The sequence below is a fragment of the Erithacus rubecula genome, assembly GCF_903797595.1.
Source record: "Erithacus rubecula genome assembly, chromosome: 3".
NCBI classification, from domain to species: domain Eukaryota; kingdom Metazoa; phylum Chordata; class Aves; order Passeriformes; family Muscicapidae; genus Erithacus; species Erithacus rubecula.
The window spans coordinates 136,716,150-136,734,203 of NC_136689.1; the positions used below are offsets into that span (position 1 = coordinate 136,716,150).

Genomic DNA, 18,054 nt, shown 5'->3' on the forward strand with positions numbered 1-18,054 from the left:
TCCCTGAGAAAGAAAAAATAAATGTGTGGCTTGTGGGGGAACCCTTAAACTGTTCACAGGTGGTCACAGACCATCAAGATTTGCACACCTGGGAACATTTTTTAAAATCTGCCTTGGTACAGGATCCTGTCAAGCCTAGTGAAAGGAAGACATTTGCTCAAAACAGAAGTTTTGATTCCAGAAATGCATCTGGTTCCTCAATTCCTGTCAGTTTTCTAAATAGTGCTCTTAGGGGATGCACTCAAACTGCCTGCCCCAAGTCACATCGAAATTGGCAATGGCAGCAAAGGAGGAGAGCAAATTAAGGACATTAGTCCATTTATTACATTTTAATGTCATATTTTACATTAAAATGTATATTTTCATTTTAACTTTTTTCTCTCTCCTGATCTTGTCTTTGCTGTATAATCCCTACACTGCGTGGAGAAGAAGCTGATCACATGCAGTTCTTATTTTAAAATCATAGTATTTGTGATGATGTCTTAAATGCAAGATTATCGATGATCAAAACTGTTCTGTGATTAAAATAGAGCAGACAACCCACCACTAGAAAGAGATGAATTTTTTATTAATGTCCACCAAACAATACAGAGAAAATAAAAATCTGCATAGCACAGTGAAGTTTGAACAAACACAGTAAAAGGAGAGAAAAAGAGAACACTAGTGACAGAGGTAAGATACCAAACACACAAAGAGGGCATTCAGTATCACCACATGTTGTGCATGTGAGGTGAACAGAATAGAAGAGCAAAGGGTCATGCCACATGTTCTATCACTATTTATATAAGATTTTACTCTCTTTTACAAAGTTTTCATAGTTAAACTTTGTCTTATTCTCTTTTTTTTTTTTTAAATAACTACCAAGTTAACAGATAAATTTTCTCTGCAGGTTTGAAGAGAAACACTTCTTCAAAACAGTGCTGCTTTGTTTTTACTTCAATATATTTATCACCAGTAATATATTCACTTTTATGTAATCAACAGATATAGTTCTTTCCTGGTAACTAAAAAACTATTTACATCTGAATTCAACTACATGCCATCTGATGAACTAACAATTTGTATTAAAATGCTTTTCTCCAGTATTGTCATTATTACAAGCATGATTAAACTTTCTAAGGTGAAGTTACAGTAGTAAATCTTGCTTTCTTTTCAAGTTGCATTTTCTTTTAAACAGAGGTACTGAAATTATCTATTCAGATCTGCTGAGTTCCAAAGGCAATCACAGCAGTAAGTCACATTAATATATACATATCTAAAAGGGAAATATCAAATATAAGTCATTAAATGACTTTATTTGAGCTTTCTTAATAAATTTTAAGATATATTTGTATAAATATATATGTAGACCTAGTATTTATTGAACAAAGAAAAAAACAGCATGCAATAAAAAAAAATAAAACATTACTGAGTGTGTCAAGGATGCTGAAATCAAGTATCATGGATAACTGAAGGCTGTAATTTCTTTCTTCATTGCCTAAGAAGAAAAAAAGGCAAACCAGGAGTCAGTGTGAATACAAACCTAAGAACCCTGTTTACTATTTCATTAAAAGAAGCACAAATCTGTGCACACAATTGTTAGCAATGATTTAGCCAATACATGTGCTACCACCATCACTGTTCTGTACTCACTGGCTCCAACACATCCTTATACACCCAAAATAGAGAGTAGTCTAGAAAGACTGCAGAGATCTGTATCAGGAGACTATGGATCAATGGTGTTAGAGGAGGCAGTTCTCAAAGAGCCACAGCTAAAAGCTGAACTGTTCTTTTCTACTCTGAATAAATACTTGTTAAAGTCTGTCTTCATACAGTAGAACTTACTTCTGGACTGACTTGTGCAATCCCTCTGAATAGGAAATATTCTTTGGTTAAAGCTCAAAGAAGCAGAGAACAAAGAAATCAAGTTCTGTCACAAAAGCCTACAAGCCCCAAGATAACAAACATGCTAAATCCTGTCATTATGATAGATGAGGGAAGGGTGTATTTTTCAGGAATGGCATCCCTGAATCCAAGTAATCCTCACTGTTGCACAATCAGAGCAAGAGCATCTGATTTGACTCTTTATAGATGTGGAAGAGATCAAGATGACCCGGAGAGATCAACAGCTTTTTAAGGAAGACTGAGACACATAAAAGAATTTTATTCTATATGCATGACCACCTGGAAGACAAATGGATTTGAGGACTTTGAAGCTGAAGACTGAATATCCAACATATCTAAATCAACACTGAGAAAGTAAGACTGGGACCATGGGTTCCTGTGGAATATTTCTGCCAAGTTCTGAAAATTTGGAAATCCTCTCTTAGAGGATTTGGACTTGTTAGCTTTAGCTCCCCATATATGAAATTAAAGATGTTTGAGCTGTTCTAGCTAAAAAGGATGTCTGAAGAGACTAGAGTCTCTTATTCTTGTTATGCCTCATACTTAGTTTCTTTTCAAGCACTGAATGACTACTATGCAAGTGTTACCATGTGTGACTGCCCACAAGAGGAGAACGAGGAAGTGACAGACTGAGAAAAGCACCCTCCTTTCACAGCCCCCCCAGCACTGAAAAGGTTCTGGAGCAGGAGTGGTGACAGACTGAGGTTAACTGCTTTGAGAGGGCTCTGGGGGGGGACCCATCGTCTTCAAGCCTTTTCCTGCTGAAACTGCCAACAGCTAAGCCAAATGCAACAATAGTTTTGCAATAGGGAGGAATGTCTTCCAGACTGTAATGAACAAATCTTGTAACACAGGCAACTAAGCAGCAATGAGTAATACTAAATAACCATGATGTTCACAGGGCCCACATATTTATGCATAACACACACACCTGTAATAATGACAAAGTATTACAAGACAAAAAAAATTACCTTTAGTAACTCATTTTTGTCACCATCTTCCCGATGCTGGTAAATGCACTGGCTAAGGACAGCATATAGTTTTTCCATGCGAAATATACTGACGTTCTCAGTTACCACGGCAATAGAATGCAACACTCGCTGAAGAAAAAAATGGAAACCAGAGTTCAAAATAGCACAAGATAAGCTGCAAACAGAAAAGGTAGAACATGGCACAGGTATATGGCCAACTTCCCATACAAAACTTTTTCACTGCTGCCACATAACTGACTGCACACTCTTGTATGTGTTCATCAAGTTCTAGGTCTATTATCAAGCAAATAAACAAAAAAACCCAAAACCCCAAACAATAAACAGCCCAAACAAAACCAAGCAGCTACAGTTTGGAGGTTCACCCAGTGCTACCCATACTAAGGAATCAAGTTTTCTAAAAGAAGCATTTAATGACTGTAGTTCTGTCCTCACAGCTGAAACCTCTGTAAGGGCTTTATGGTACCATCTCTCCAGTGGATAGTACCTTCAGAGCACATGCTGTTGCCACCCTGACTCTAGAGAAACCCATGTGGATTCCTCACACAGACAGACATGAACAACAGCTTCCTCACATGGGGAAGTGGAGGGGCAGGCACCAATCCATCTTTGCTCTTTCATGACCATTGACAGGACCCAAGGGAGCAGCATGAAGCTGTGTCAAGGGGAATTTAGCTTAGATGTAAGGAAGAAGTTCTTCACCCAGAGCATGGTCAGTCAGTAGAACAGGACCAAGGAAAGGGGTTCCAGCATTAAGCTTGGCAGAGCTCAATAAACATTTAGACATTGCTCTCAAGCACATGGCAGGATTGTTGGGGGTGCCCTGTGCAGGGTCAGGAGTTGGACTCTATCCTTCTAGGTCCTTTCCAACACAGAATAGTCTATTGTTCTATGAACACAACCCCATGAAGTTTGCTTGCTTAGGAAGCCTGTCTAAAAAAGTTAATTTCTCCCTTCTCACTTCATTTCTTATCATGGCAGGTAAACAGCAGCCCCCTCTGGTTTGGCCCACCCCCAGGACCTCAACCTGGCAATTTCCTGAATTCTCCTCACTGTAACATCTCCTGAAGACCAGGATCATATACCCTCCCAATTCATGCAAAGAACTTATCTGATCCCCTGCAGCTAAGGTACAATTCTGACCCTTTGTCCAAATGTATCCTAGGATAACTTCTCTCCTACAGGGGACTAGAAAAACCTTGTAACACTGCATATCTATATGAAAGCAAAATTCTATTACTGTATTTTGAAAGCATTTGAGCAGAGCAGGTATTAGTATTTTATCCAGGATAACCTTTAAGTCAACCTGTTAACTTCAAGTTAAAAGTCATCTCTGCTTAAAAATCAAAGTACTCTTCCAGCTGCTAACAAATTAAAATCTGCAAACAGCAAACCAAAACAACCTCCCAGTCCATCATAAAAAGTGCCAAGACACTAATAACCATCAGCACTACCAGTTTGCCAGTGGGCTATTTTAAAATCTTACAAGCCCTTTTCCATTCAAAACAGGAGATAATCCAGTCTCCAAAAATGTAGTTGACCAAAACCAAGAACAGCAGTCTACAACAGCTGTGGAAACAGTCATAGTCCATTACAGATTGAATTATTTCACCAGCAATATATTCCTCCCATACTTTGTCTGAATTGGCATTAGTTAACAAGTGACTCAATTTACAACTCCGTACGTAGCAAGAAAATATCCTACTTTGGTATTAACAAAATTAAAATTTAAACTTACTTTGAGTTCACAGTAATCCACAAACACTCTCTGTGTGCCAGTTTTCATTGCCTTCCCAACGCATCCCAGCTGTTTCTCTTCCACCTGAGAAGATCTTGTACGAGTCATACGGTGTACCCACAAATCTGGAACAACACAAATTTCTTAAGTCAAGATTTCTCTTTCTCTGGAACACAGTATGAGTGAAGTACCCTGTACTTGGAGAAGAGAACTTCCGTGCAACAATAGAGACAACTGTTAACATTTTTCACTGATAAATGCTTGACACATCTACCTCCTTTCTGGAAAAAATCTCTGCTTCATGAAAACTAGAAACCTGAACACAAAAAAACAACACTAGCCAAAAAGGCAGGGGAAAAACAGGGAAAAAAATCCTGTTGCCATTACAGCACTGCACTGTAAAACTCCAAAGTAATTTAGGTTAGAAAACACATCTTACATCAGAAACACGGGGACATAACTCTTGTATTCCACACATGACCCTGAGTGCACACTGCTTGGAGTACAGCTTTTAACTTAGGCTTATTATTGCTGGAAAGATCCTCATGCAATAAAAGAAAGCCAATGATTGTTTTTCAGTTAAGCACCATTTGAAAAACAAACTGCAGAATCAGAAATGCAGCAGCTGCAGAAATACACGAGTTTGGCTAGCATAACTGGAGGGGCAGCACCATTGTACAGGCAGGAAACTGTGCACCAATTTGAGAGACAGAGAACAGAAATCAAGAAGGCTAAAACCTGGTAGGTAGTGGAACCCTCCTCAGAAAGAAGGGGGTAAATGACCTGTTTGATCTTTCACTTACTATTTGAACCTCCATCTTCAGAAGTTCCAGCTTTTTGACAATCTGGCATCTCACTCTGCTCTCTTAGGTCTGAATGTTCTCTCTTTTTCCCAGAAGGAGATTTATCCACAAGGAGAACTCTCTCTCTTTCATTTTCTGTCCCATTTTTCTGTCGTTCTTGAAGTACATTTTCATGTTCTTCAATAAAAGTATCCTGAGAAAATTCATTGCAATCTGTGCTAGACTCTTCATTACTCTCTACTTCATTTTGGTCTTCAGGAATTTTATTCTCTTTATTGAACTGAATATTCCTCCTCTTCACTGCAAGACTTGAAGACACTCTATTCCTTCTGCGTTTTCTTCTTGACTTATCTACAAAGACATACAAGGAAATGTAATCCAAAGCATTACTACAACAAGAAGCATCCTCATCTTACTTGTCTGACAAGGAAAATGACCAAATGAGTTTAAGTACCACTGCCCATCTCCCCAGACACCTGCCTAGAGAAAAAGCTGCAATTTAATGGGGTCAGTTAGCTACTAGATTTTTTAAAAATCCAGCTACAGAATTCAATTCACAAAGCCATCAGCTTCAAAAGGTTATAAAGATAGAAGTTTTACTTTAGACAGGAAGTCTTACTGCAAAGCAAGATTATTAGGTAACTTAGTGATATAATACACGTGAGCAACAGAAATGCATTTGGAGAAGAGCCCTCAGAATCTGTAAACTTCACAAAAGTTAGACACACATCAGAAGAGCTGAAGAGGTACTTTTAAAAAAGAGTACTTGCTGGAGGAAAAATTCCTCCATAGAGACTTACACCTCATAAGCTTTCTGATTCAGTTCAATGCAATAATCTTGTTCAATACAAGCTTGTCACTTTGCCTTCCAGAAAACACCACCATTCTTAGTACTCACAGAGTACCACACAAGGCCTATGGGTTAAGTCAGTGACAAAATTCTCAGACATGCCAGCAAGGCCAGGAAATGTCACATCATGTCATGAGTTTTAACTGAAAGAGACACAAGGCCCTTTATTTTTCCCCCATGTCCTTTTAATGGATAAACTGAAGAAATAATGATCTTTCCTTCATATATCTACAATTATTGCTCCCTTTTTTTCCCAACCCTTTCTCCTTCAACTGGAAATAGAATTTAATGTTTGAGAGCAGGGAAGGGGAAAACACTGTTGTATGTAACTAAAAACTAGGTAAGCATCCAGAAATTGTCATGTACAACGTTTTTGACTTTAAGAGGCAGCAACGTAGGAGCCATCAAGTATCAGTTGGGCTAGCAAGGGCAGTGCCTTACAATGTCTAGCAGCCACTGTACTTGGACTTCACAACCATATTGAATGAAAGACCTCTGGATTTATTAAAAAAATTCAATGCCTCTGGCATGAAAAACCAGGCATCACAGGAACCTGTTAGGTCACAAGAGCAGGGGCTTCAGCACCTTCTCCAGGAAAAGTCTGAGTAAAACATAACTTGCCTTTAGAATAGGGGGTACTGACATCCACAGGCCTTCCTGGCATCTTCAATTTTTCATTACACTTTGGATCTGTTTTCTTACATCCAGGAACACAGTCCTCCTTTGGCATTACACAGAAGTGAGAGGAAGCACAGTCTGAACCTTGCAATAAAGAAGAGAGTAAAGAATGGTGTCTTGTAGGGCTGGTTACAAATACTGAGAGAAGTCTTTAAATGCTCAGTGCCAAAAAATGTACCTCTTTGCTTACGAGATTCTTTGATTTCTTGGCATCGTTGTTCAAATTCTTCATCCATTTCCTCCCTCACTATGGAATAGGCAGTATCTCTCAAAGCACAGGCTCTGTGCCTGAGGAGACGATCTGAAATTTTACAGTCAGAATTGAGGACTTTCTACCAGCCAATGAACCTGTTTATTTTGCTTACTTAAAAAGTTTTCTCTTGTCACAGGTAGGTTCTGAAAGGTTCTCAGTCAATCTTCTCAGCATGCCAACTGATAAGTTAATTATTAAAGCAAAAGCAGTAGCTTTCAATCAACATGTCTATCACAATTTCATGCCCAGTAAGTTTATTTGATGCTGCAACATTCACAGCCTGGCCAGAAATGTTCTCTGGAGATCTTTAAATTATCTAATCCCACATCTACTGTACACAAATGACATTTATCAACTTGTACATTTAAATCTTTTACAAATTAGGGATAAAAATCACATCCTCACCTCCAGGATCTTTAACTGGGTTGTACTCTAAAGCATTACTACAGATTAGATCAATGTCTTTTAGGAAGTCTCTTGCAGTTGGGTACTGGTGCATGTCAATCTTGGACAGAACTGTGGAGAGGTCCATGGGTTGTTTAATAACAGCATTGTAATCAGGTACCTACAAAGAAAACACACATGCTCAGAGATTTAACACAGCAGCTACCAAAAATTATTTTCATAAAGTGAAATAAAGGACTTCTTAAAAATCCCAATATGACACAACCCAAAGATGCAGAAGTTACCCAATTAGTTTACTGAAAACAAAGACTGTTTCAGCTGGCCTTGAAGAGACAGGCTAGAAGAGGGAAAACAAAGAAACAGGGAGGTGAGAAGAATGAGTAGTGCAGAGAAGTGAACCAGCATCCAGAGTGGGACTCATTTCACTTCCTTTCAGAAAATAACAGCAAAAGAACATTTCTCAGTAAAGTCACCTGAGATTCTCTTTGTTTGTGGTAGCAAGAAAAAGGCTGCAGGAATTGCACCTTTGAAGCACCTGTCCTAGGCACCTAGAATGAGATAACTGGACCCAGAGGTGCCAATTTCTTTTATTCAGACAATAGAAGAAGCCTAATGACTAGCTCAGATGAGGACATCCATGTTTGTTTAGATTATTCAGATCTAGAAGCTACAAGGAGAGGAAATAAGTCAGTGGACATTTGGGGAAACAGGACCTTGTGGAAATGCAATGCTATTTCAAATCTCCAGCTGACCTGCAAGTATGTGCCCCAGCCTACACTTATTTAGGGAATTCAATGAGAAGCATATGGGAGGAAGAAAAAAAAAAGTCTTTATGGTTGATCTTGTAGCAAGGAAATCCCCCTGAGAACAGAATCTGAAAATCTGACAAATTGCTGATTCTAGTCCAATTCTTGCAAGAACTATTGACAGATAATTAAAGAGCTTTAGGCCTTATCAAAACAGCCCTAGAAGTACTGTATATAATTACAGAGAAAAAGAGATCTCTCCTTTTTAGTGCTGTGATACACCAACATATCAAAGCCTTTTCAAGAGTAAACTGAGTTGGTATTTGATGTAATTGGCACTTGGACTAGATGATCCTTGTTGGGTGACCTTTCTAATAGAAATGCTCTCAAGTTTTAAAGAGGTTTCAGAAGGAACACAGGGACTTCAGCAAACACTCAAAGAAGACATTTGAGTGACCCAAAGAGTAAAAAAAAAGTATAAGCAAAACAAAAATTCACTTCTCTGGAGATTGATAATACTACAATCCTAAAGACAAAGATAAACCTTCCTAGAGAGAGCACACAAAAACTGGGGAACACACACAGAAATTGTGAATACTCACAGCTATAATGGTATTGTACATGAACACTAATTTACCTCCTCTGGGTCAACAGGCTTTGTGAATGCCCTGAAACGTCTGTCAATGACAAGTCTGTGGGTCACATCCCTTAAGTAAATCCTCAGTTCACGCAATGTATCCTCTTCCTGCTCCTCCAGTTGTTTCATTTCTTCCTCTGTCAGCTGGCGAGGCTTAGGTGGTGGTGCTACAGGCAAAACTTCCAATGGCCGCCGAGCTTAAATTAATTGGAAAATTTTAGTCAATTTATGGTACTCAAACATAAGCAAATGAAAAGTAATTGATAGAAAATTACCCCCAAAGGAAACACTGTATTGTATGAGCTGTTAACTTACTACTAACAAGGTTTTATACTTTGAAAACCTCACCTGAGTTGTTTTTTGATGCAGGAGGTTCAGCAGCTTGCTTCAAAACTAAATCCTCAAAAAAACTTCTTCTTTCAGCACAGGTAGGCCACTGAATTTTGAAAACTTCTTCACAATCATTATTAAATAAAGCTTTTATCTAAAGCATGAGGAGAAAAGATATTTTGCATATAAGGCTAGACACATTTTTTGTATTTTTTTTTTAGTATTCTATTCCAAAAAGGTGACTACCTTTCTAAACTAAACTGAATACCCATCCAGGTAAGATAAGCTATGTAAAGTCATCTTCTTGACTTTAATGTAAGCTTAAATGTAGCTTTAAAAGGCTACATTCTCATAGCATGGCAAATTAAAGCACCTGCTCTGAGAAATAATACCATCTAAAGTTTAGGCTCCATGAAAAAAAGATGTGATAAACCACTGAGAAAGTGTTGACAGTCACCACTTTCAAGGCTGGTTATTTTGTATGGATCTGCCTTTCTATTCTTTAGCCCAAATCTTTATGGCAGCTATAGAATGGGCAAGGTTCAACACATAAGTGCCAGCTTTTTGTTAAGGTAGCTTTTAAAATTTTGTTTTCACTTAATTTAAATGAAATGTCTAAAGTTGCGTATTTCGAGGTTGTACTCTGTTTTTCCATCTCTATTACCAAAGGGTATGGAAGTAATTTCATTTCTTACTTTAGAAAGCATTTATTAACAGCAAAAAAACTTTTGCTACCAAGACAAAATAATCAGAGCATCATATTCACATTTTGAATACCTTCCTTTAATACTCTGATGTTGTTTCTGAAATCTCAGTGCAGCTTGAGGGGGGAGATAGTACCACCACAAATGTCTAGAAAGCTCAGCAGGTTGCCTTACTAATTTTGTTAAGGAACACAACTAAAAATTGATTACCAAGTTGCTTAAATGGAAGTTGGAGTTTATCTTTTCAGTATACCAAATTTTCACATACCAGATGAAAAGAAAAACTGAAATAATAAAATTCTTTAAGTTTGAAATGCCATTCCATCAATAACAGTGTGACCACTGTATTTTTCCAGTAAAAATATCTCTTTCCTATCTCAAGCACTGTAGATTCTTCACTAAGCACACACCTCATCATTTTGCAGTCACCAAAATGATAGCCTGAAGCAAATTTGTACATCTGTCTAATAAGCACCAGTGTGTGAGAAGGGTGAGTTGAATTGAAGTCAATCTTTTTACTCAGAAAACACTTTAGACAAATGCTTTCAGTATTGTTTGGTCTAAGTAAATTTTAAGAGACTTTTAAGAAGGTTTGGGTGCCTAAATAATATGAATTCGCTTTAGAGTGGCACATGCTTCAAGGAGTTATAAGCTAACAAGCAAAAAATGAAGAGGGGAACAAAGTATTGATAAATACCTCTTCTGGGAGATCTCCATGTTTCACATCAGTTGTTGCAAGGAGCAGAACTGGAGCAAACGTTGGAATGTTCTGCAGTAGTGTCATAAAAACAGCTTTCACTGTAGTTCCAACAGTCTCCCACCACAAAGTGATTTGTGGGACATAAATGATACTTGGTGCTGTTCTTTGGGCTTCTCGCATCAACTGGCAAAACAAAAGCTCAGATAAGAAAACTACATCCTGTAGAACAGGATACTAAATAACTCACATCAGTCAAACTAGCTTATGAAATAGGAGTGCATGAAGCTAAAACATCGAGACAAACCAATAAATTAACTACTCCTAAACAATTAAGTGAAGTTTTCACTTTGATTCAAACACGGGCATGGCCACACAGAAACAGACTTGAATCTGCCCAAGTTCAAAACTACTTCAGTGTAAGATCTCCTAAAGAGCTTCAGCACTCTGCCAATCTGGTGGTATGCCTGAAAAAACAAGACTAGTCCTTCAGCAAGATTATTAGCCTGGAGAAATTGCCACACACCTGCAACCATATCAATTTCAGTTCAGAGCAGGCACATACCCAACACAGGGTGGAGCACAGACACAAAGACTTATGTGAGAAGCCTGCTTAAAATGCATAAATTTCAAGCACATTTGATAAGAGGTGACCATTCTTTTGTTTGCCTGAAGAGCTAAATCACAACTTCTTACAACCAAAGGATCCATCAGACCAGATGACATGCTTTGGAAGACCACAAGCCACTGCTTACAGATGGCACCTCAATCACAGGAGGCAAAATACATCTACTGCCAGAGGGAAGTGACAAATTTCTCCATGTGGCCTCTCAGATTAACAATATTCAGAGAGTTCCTGTCAGAAGGTGGGAAGCACACATGGTATATCCAGGCAGTCACTACACAGGGTGGTTACTTGTCCACAGATGCAGCCATCACATAATAAAAGGAAAAGAGCTTCTCCTATCCGACAAATCAGCCATGGAATGTGTCTGTCCTGACTCCTACAGCTCTCCCGTGCTGCTACTCAAGGTCAAAATATTTTAATACAGTTGCCAACATGTTGCTAAACAACAACATGTATTCCCAGCCTAAAACTAAAAAAGAAGAAAAACCAGCACTTTTTCTAGAGATGGAAAGCACACCAGTGTAACAATCTAAGTTTTATATGAATTTTAATTCCTTTTCTGCACGTACTGCAAGCTGTATATGTAAAAAAATAAACCTTTTCCCCCCACACCTTGACTGTCCTATGAATAGGATAAAAAACAGGGCTTCAGAAGGTCCATGATGCTGTCAGGCTGATGCAGAGCCATCTACTGAGAGCAGAGAGGCTTAAGCAGCAATGAAAACTTCCTGGTTCCAACACAGACCAGCAGGATTTTATTAGCAGTACCTCCCATCTTCCTGAGCTGCTAGCAACACCCTCACTGCTTCCTTTCAAATGGAAAGCATGCCTATGTGTAACATCCTTATGCAGTATCATTCCATCTAGAAAAAACATGGATTCCCAGACAGAAGTAAACATAAGAGCATATTCCAACCATATTCCATTAACAGCAAATTTTGCTTATTTCACAAGTTCATATACAGTTTACATTCAGTTTAAGAGTCCTACCAGATTAACAAGAAAAAAAAAGATACCTGTGCACATGTTTCTTCTGGGGATGTGATGCTAACAAACAAAGCAGGCAGGTCTAATGTATAAACAGGAAACTTCTCCAGGGCATGGATTACTGCAGGTGCCAGATGAAAAGCCTGCCCACAGCCTGGATCTTCAACTAATAAGAACCGTGGCCTGAAAGATGTTGGCTGGCAACGAGGATTTCTACAACAGGAAGAAGAAAACAAGCTTAAAAACAAGTGATTAATAGACACACAGATGTTGAAGTTTTTTCCTATATGTTTTTTTTTTTAATTTTTGTAAATACACTCCATGTTTCACTAAATAATAAGCTAGTCTGTGATCAGGAAGACTATCAAAGCCTATTTTCTCAAAAAACTCGTACTATGCCTCCACTAAGAAATCCTGCCAGCCCCCAGCATGTCTGCCATTCCTTTAGCTGGGTTAAGTAAGAGCTCTTAAATCCTTCAGGGAAGCTGTCCAGCCAAATACACAACTGCTCAGTGACCTGATATGGGGTTGAACAATTCTTTTCCACGCACCAAAGAATTTGGTTCTCTTCACTCCATGTACACAATCATTTTTAATGGGTATTGACTTCAAGAAACTCAGATCTCTACACCTGCCAAATTTAGCTAAAGTTTGGCTGTAGTGCCTGGAGATGGTGGCAAGGAAGAAGCAAACCAACATTTTTATAAAAAAGAAATTAATGTAGGCACTGAAACACATTAGCTGTATCTGAAGAAGCACACAATTGGATTAGTTAAATTACTTCTATGTTTTCCTCTTTGAATTGTCTATTAATTTCCTAATCATCTTGTTTTATGAGCATGAAACATGCTTGTGAAGAGGTCTGTGGGCTTTTCTACCTCAAGATTTGTACCTTTACTTGCTGAAGTCATAGGTCATAGAGACCAAGCTCAGAAGGTCACACTTTCTGGACAGCACAGCAATAGAAAGGGAGAAGAATAACTGACCCAACAGTGATGACAATCTACTGCTTCAGCTGTTAATTTATACAACTTTTACAATAAAACATTAAAGGATTAACAAACTTTGTAGGTTAAAGGTACCAAATGCAGACATTATTTAAGTTTCTTGTGGTGTTTTATCAAGCCATTCTCAATTTTATTTCAGATTTAACAATCTTGGAAGGCAGAAGAGCAAAAGATGGCAACACAAATCCTTACAGTTTTTTAAGCTAGAAGGGCACACAGCACATTTTTTGGGTCTTGAAACTTTGGATTAAATCAATATGTTCTAATAATCTGTGGATCACTTTGACTTAGGCAAATAGGGCTGGGCCAGTCAGTTTGATGGGCCAGGGCAGTCAGTGTATTTGGTTAGGACATTTAGAACCCAGCTGGATCTTTACACTTCTTGCAAATATTGACCAACCCCCACACACCCATCACTCCTTCATCCAGTACCCCACACAACAAAACAGTTTACACACCCAGCCATCTTAAAAATATAAAGATCAAGGGGGCAAACAAGACCTGTTTAAAGTGAGGAATTCTGCCTTTTCACAATCAGGCATTTTCCGAGTTGGATTCTCTTCAAAGATTGATGGTGATTCCTCTTCACTGTCAATCACATCATTCCCTAAAATGGGATTTAAAGATGAGACCTTTGCTGACTTTGTTGATTTGAATAGTTCAAATCTCACTCTTGCACTAATACACCTTTGAAATCAGAGCAGGAAACCTTGTACTTTCTTGTATTTTGTTTGAGGCCACACATTGAATTCTATTCTCTGAAGGGCTCATTCTACCACAGCTCTAAGGAGATTGCAGAGTTTCTACAAAGTTGTCCTATGTCCCACAATTTGCATCTCTGTTGACAAAAACTTGGGAGTTTTTTTCTTCTTGGAATAAATTGATTAAGAACAACTGTACTTCCTGGACACCTGAAAAACCCAATGAGACCACTGCTTTTTTGGAACAGGTTCTCCCATCAGATATGAGGAAATTAAGTGAATGTAATGACCACAGACTTCCATTTGTCCAGAACTAGTTAGTCATAATATAAAGACCCACACAATTTCTAAATAAGGCTCCTCAAACATCATGAGAGGAGGAGATTATGGGAGGTGGACAATAGAGAGATAGCACAACTATTCAAATCCCAGCCCCAGTGCTTTCAATGTACTGGTGGGTCCCTGCCTCTCATAATTGCAAACAATCCCAGATCTACTAGGAGTGATCCTGGAAGAACACTCTCCAGAGATTATCATAGTAACTAACTATTCACAGACCTTCATTAAACAAGAGATAGTGTATCAATATTGATTTATTCTCACCAACTGACAAACTAAACCTGATCAAGGCTGATACAGTCAGGAGCATGAGCTCATCTATGCTATGGAAGCCAAGCTCTAAAGTACAACTACTAAAACACTGTATTGCAAGTCACTCACAGGTCCCAGCCAGCACTCTGCACATCTAGGTTATAAACTGAAATGTCATTACGGCTGAGAGGTTTAAGTGTGTTATAGCAGATATCAGAAGCTTTTGCTCTAGCAGAATTCTAAACAAGTGGATGTTGTTATACCTTGCTGTTGGTCCTTCTTCAGTGCAAGCTCTGCATGGGGAAATACTCTCTGTAAGGCTTGTAGAATTCTTTTCAATGTGTTTTCTAGTAGTGGTTTTAAAATAGGTGATAGTGCTCGGCCAGGTGAAGCCACAGCCCTCTGTGAAGCTGGCACAGTCTTCTGCATGGCCATGACAAAATCCTTTGCTGTTATTTTAATCGAAGCGATGTCTAACTCCAGTTTCTCGCTCCTTTCATAGATCTGAGGATAGCGGCGGCGCAGAGCACAGAGTGCAGCTTCAGCACATAAGGCTTTAATATCAGCACCACAGTATCCTAATCAACACAACCAGAATGAAATGTGATGTCAGGTTCAGGCAACATCAAAGTCAAGGCCAAGATTTCTAAAGTGCAACAATAAAAGATTTTGCATGCAGCCAAAAACTAACGGTAAGAGATAATTTAAAGAATTAGTGCACTGCAGAGAAGTTTTGACATGTGTCTCACAGCCTGATATCCTGCACTAAGGAAGCAGTCCCCTAGTAAAACTTTACCCCTGGGAAAGATGGTCTAAACCCATTTAGTTTTCTGAAAAAAAAGCCCAAACCAGACCTGAAAGCAGCATCTGTCTTGGTTTGCTCCCAAGACACACCAGATACATCCCTGCCTCCCCCTCAGCACCAAGGCACAAGAGCTCAAGTACTGCCTGGAACAAGCTCCGCTTCCCCATGACTCAATCATGCAGTAACCAGCAGTGTTTTCAAACTCACCAACACATTTCTCAGCCAGCTCTTCAAGAAACTTGTCCAGTGGCCTCAGGGTCCAGTCTCGTGTGTGAATTTTGAAAATCTCTTTTCTTGCCTGAAAACAGAACACTTGCATTTTAGTTTGCCCTAAATTTTCTCTTAAAACAACCACAACACAAAACCTCCAAAACCCTCACACCAATACAAATACTTTTCTTATCTGCCAAACTCTGAAGTATTTTAAGGGGCAGTTAAAATGCTGTTTTTTCATGCAGGAAATTTCCTAGTTCTAAATTTGTTACATTAAACTCTTGCTGGAGGCTGCAATGAAGTAAAAGGCATTTGCATCTTTCATAAAAAACAAGTTTTCACAAGTGTGAGATCCAGAAGAAAACACTGTAGTAAAAAATTCCAAACTTAACTGCAAACAATTTTTTACAGAAAACTCTCAAATTCAGCAAAATGTCATCGTGGCAGTCTCACTAGTTCATCAAATTTGTTCTTCTGATAGCTCATGCAAGGAAAACAGTCCTAACACTCCATTCCCAGTTGCTACTGTTACTACCAAGTAGAACAATAATTATGACTCAAATTACTGTCAGTCATCCAGAAAATGTCAAATGTTGCATATCCCCATCTCTGATCTTAGCAGGACTTTCACTGAACTACTTAGTGGTAACATGGACTACTACTGGCAGATTTCCAAAATTCTTGCACAGTGAGGAAGTGTGTATTAGATCTGTTTCATGGCACCTTCTCCCCTGCTCCTGAGACCAGATAAAAACTGGAGAAAAATGTTTGCATTCAATGCACTCTTGAGTGCACTTTTACCAGCAATCAATTCAGCACTTTCCAAAAAGTACTACAAGAAAGAACTATCAGTAATAGCCAGAAAGAAAACACAAAAACTGCATTCCAGTTTTGCTCACTACCCCCACCCACAATATTTTTTTCATTGGCTATTGTCATTGCACTAGAAGCTTTCCTAGCCCTGCACCTGTGCAGTGACTTCACATTTTTGTCCAAGTCCCTATTACTGAGTACCAGTAAGAACATCAGTTCCTAAAATACTTAATTGGTTCCAGCACCAGCCTGGATCAAAGTTTGTTACTAGAAAAGAATTCTTGTCTGCACACTATTTCTTTCAATTTCACAGTGCTACAGCAGTACTTCTTAGCTAATTCATAAAGTAATTTTTAAACATTTCAGTGAGTAGCAGCACCCCATTTTCTTCACTGGTTGCAGTGAAACTAAAACTAATAATTAGAGGACTAACTACCTATTACAATCATCTTAATGATATATATTCAGTGCCAGGTCTGCCCTCCACAGTACAGCACAGACTCTCCAGTGAGCCCTCGTTTGTCCAAGAAGTACAATACTGAGGAGACTTTCACTGCTCTATGATCCTGCTGTGTTGCAGGGGTTTGTCACAAAGATGGACTGCCACATTAAGCACCAAGGTTGAATTGAAGCTCTGACCTCTTTGTTTGGCAAGCTGAAGAGAAACTCTCGATCGAAGCGTCCCGGTCTTCGTAAAGCAGGATCTATAGAATCCAGCCTGTTGGTGGCTCCAATTACCACAACCTCTCCTCTGCTGTCTAAGCCATCCATAAGTGCCAGCAGTGTTGATACAACAGAGCTAAGAGAACAACACAGATTTTACTCAGTAGTTAATTTTCTTCACTTCCACATAACTATCAATGCTCACTCAGAAAGGACAAGCTCCTATTGATAAAACGCTGACTAGAAAAAGACAAATCATTTTAAGACATAACAAAATAAATAAGGTAACACAGACCTTGTGCTGGTATAAAGTTCACCAAATTGTTTTTATTTACTATTTAAAGATTATCTGAAATTAAGTAGTACTGAATTACTAGTTTTCAGGATAAATGAATGTGTCACATCAAATTAAATAGGTTGTGATCTTCTTTTCACAAAGCTGAAGCAGCTTCTATGTTAATACAAAAAATGCCCCACCTATGAACTTGGTCTTGTTTACTGGACCGTACAGGAGCAAGACCATCGATCTCATCAAAGAAAATAATTGAAGGTCGCATCTGGTAGGCCTACAGTGAAAACAGAGGAATATTGACATCAGGAAAACAGCACTATTTGGAGGAGAAATGCACAAACACCACTGTGGCTGTAAAGTCACTGGAAGTAGATTTTTCAGACCAGCACCAGGGATTTCTACTCATTGATCTAAAGTAGTGAAGTGTCCTGAGTAACAGAAGGCAGGAGCATAGGTTAACCCACTGAGATGGGTGACAGGAAACAAATCACACCACTGGTTTTTACAGGTATTTGTCAATCACCAAGAACACAGCCAGGACATAACTGTATTACAGGTTCTGGAAGCAACCTTTGCTACCAATTTGAAAATAACCATGCTTTCAGCCTGCATTTGTTTTCCTCTGATCAAAAGTCACCAC

General features: G+C 38.7%; 1 protein-coding gene across 2 annotated transcripts in view; it reads right to left on the reverse strand.

Annotated features, from left to right (window-relative positions):
* Positions 1-547: 547 nt before the first annotated feature.
* ATAD2 (ATPase family AAA domain containing 2) overlaps positions 548-18,054 on the reverse strand; it is a 29,969-nt gene continuing 12,462 nt past the window's right edge. For both annotated transcript variants that reach the window (XM_079299773.1, XM_079299772.1), the window contains exons 13-28: positions 17,600-17,688; positions 17,099-17,258; positions 15,641-15,731; positions 14,892-15,206; positions 13,838-13,943; positions 12,359-12,542; positions 10,715-10,900; positions 9,332-9,467; positions 8,984-9,180; positions 7,601-7,760; positions 7,121-7,243; positions 6,886-7,026; positions 5,415-5,765; positions 4,612-4,736; positions 2,856-2,984; positions 548-1,477 (exon numbers count right to left, since the gene is read on the reverse strand). In XM_079299773.1, coding sequence (XP_079155899.1) covers positions 1,439-1,477; positions 2,856-2,984; positions 4,612-4,736; positions 5,415-5,765; positions 6,886-7,026; positions 7,121-7,243; positions 7,601-7,760; positions 8,984-9,180; positions 9,332-9,467; positions 10,715-10,900; positions 12,359-12,542; positions 13,838-13,943; positions 14,892-15,206; positions 15,641-15,731; positions 17,099-17,258; positions 17,600-17,688 — 2,532 coding nt within the window. In that variant the 3' untranslated portion in view covers positions 548-1,438. The remainder of the gene's footprint in view (positions 1,478-2,855; positions 2,985-4,611; positions 4,737-5,414; positions 5,766-6,885; positions 7,027-7,120; positions 7,244-7,600; positions 7,761-8,983; positions 9,181-9,331; positions 9,468-10,714; positions 10,901-12,358; positions 12,543-13,837; positions 13,944-14,891; positions 15,207-15,640; positions 15,732-17,098; positions 17,259-17,599; positions 17,689-18,054) is intronic.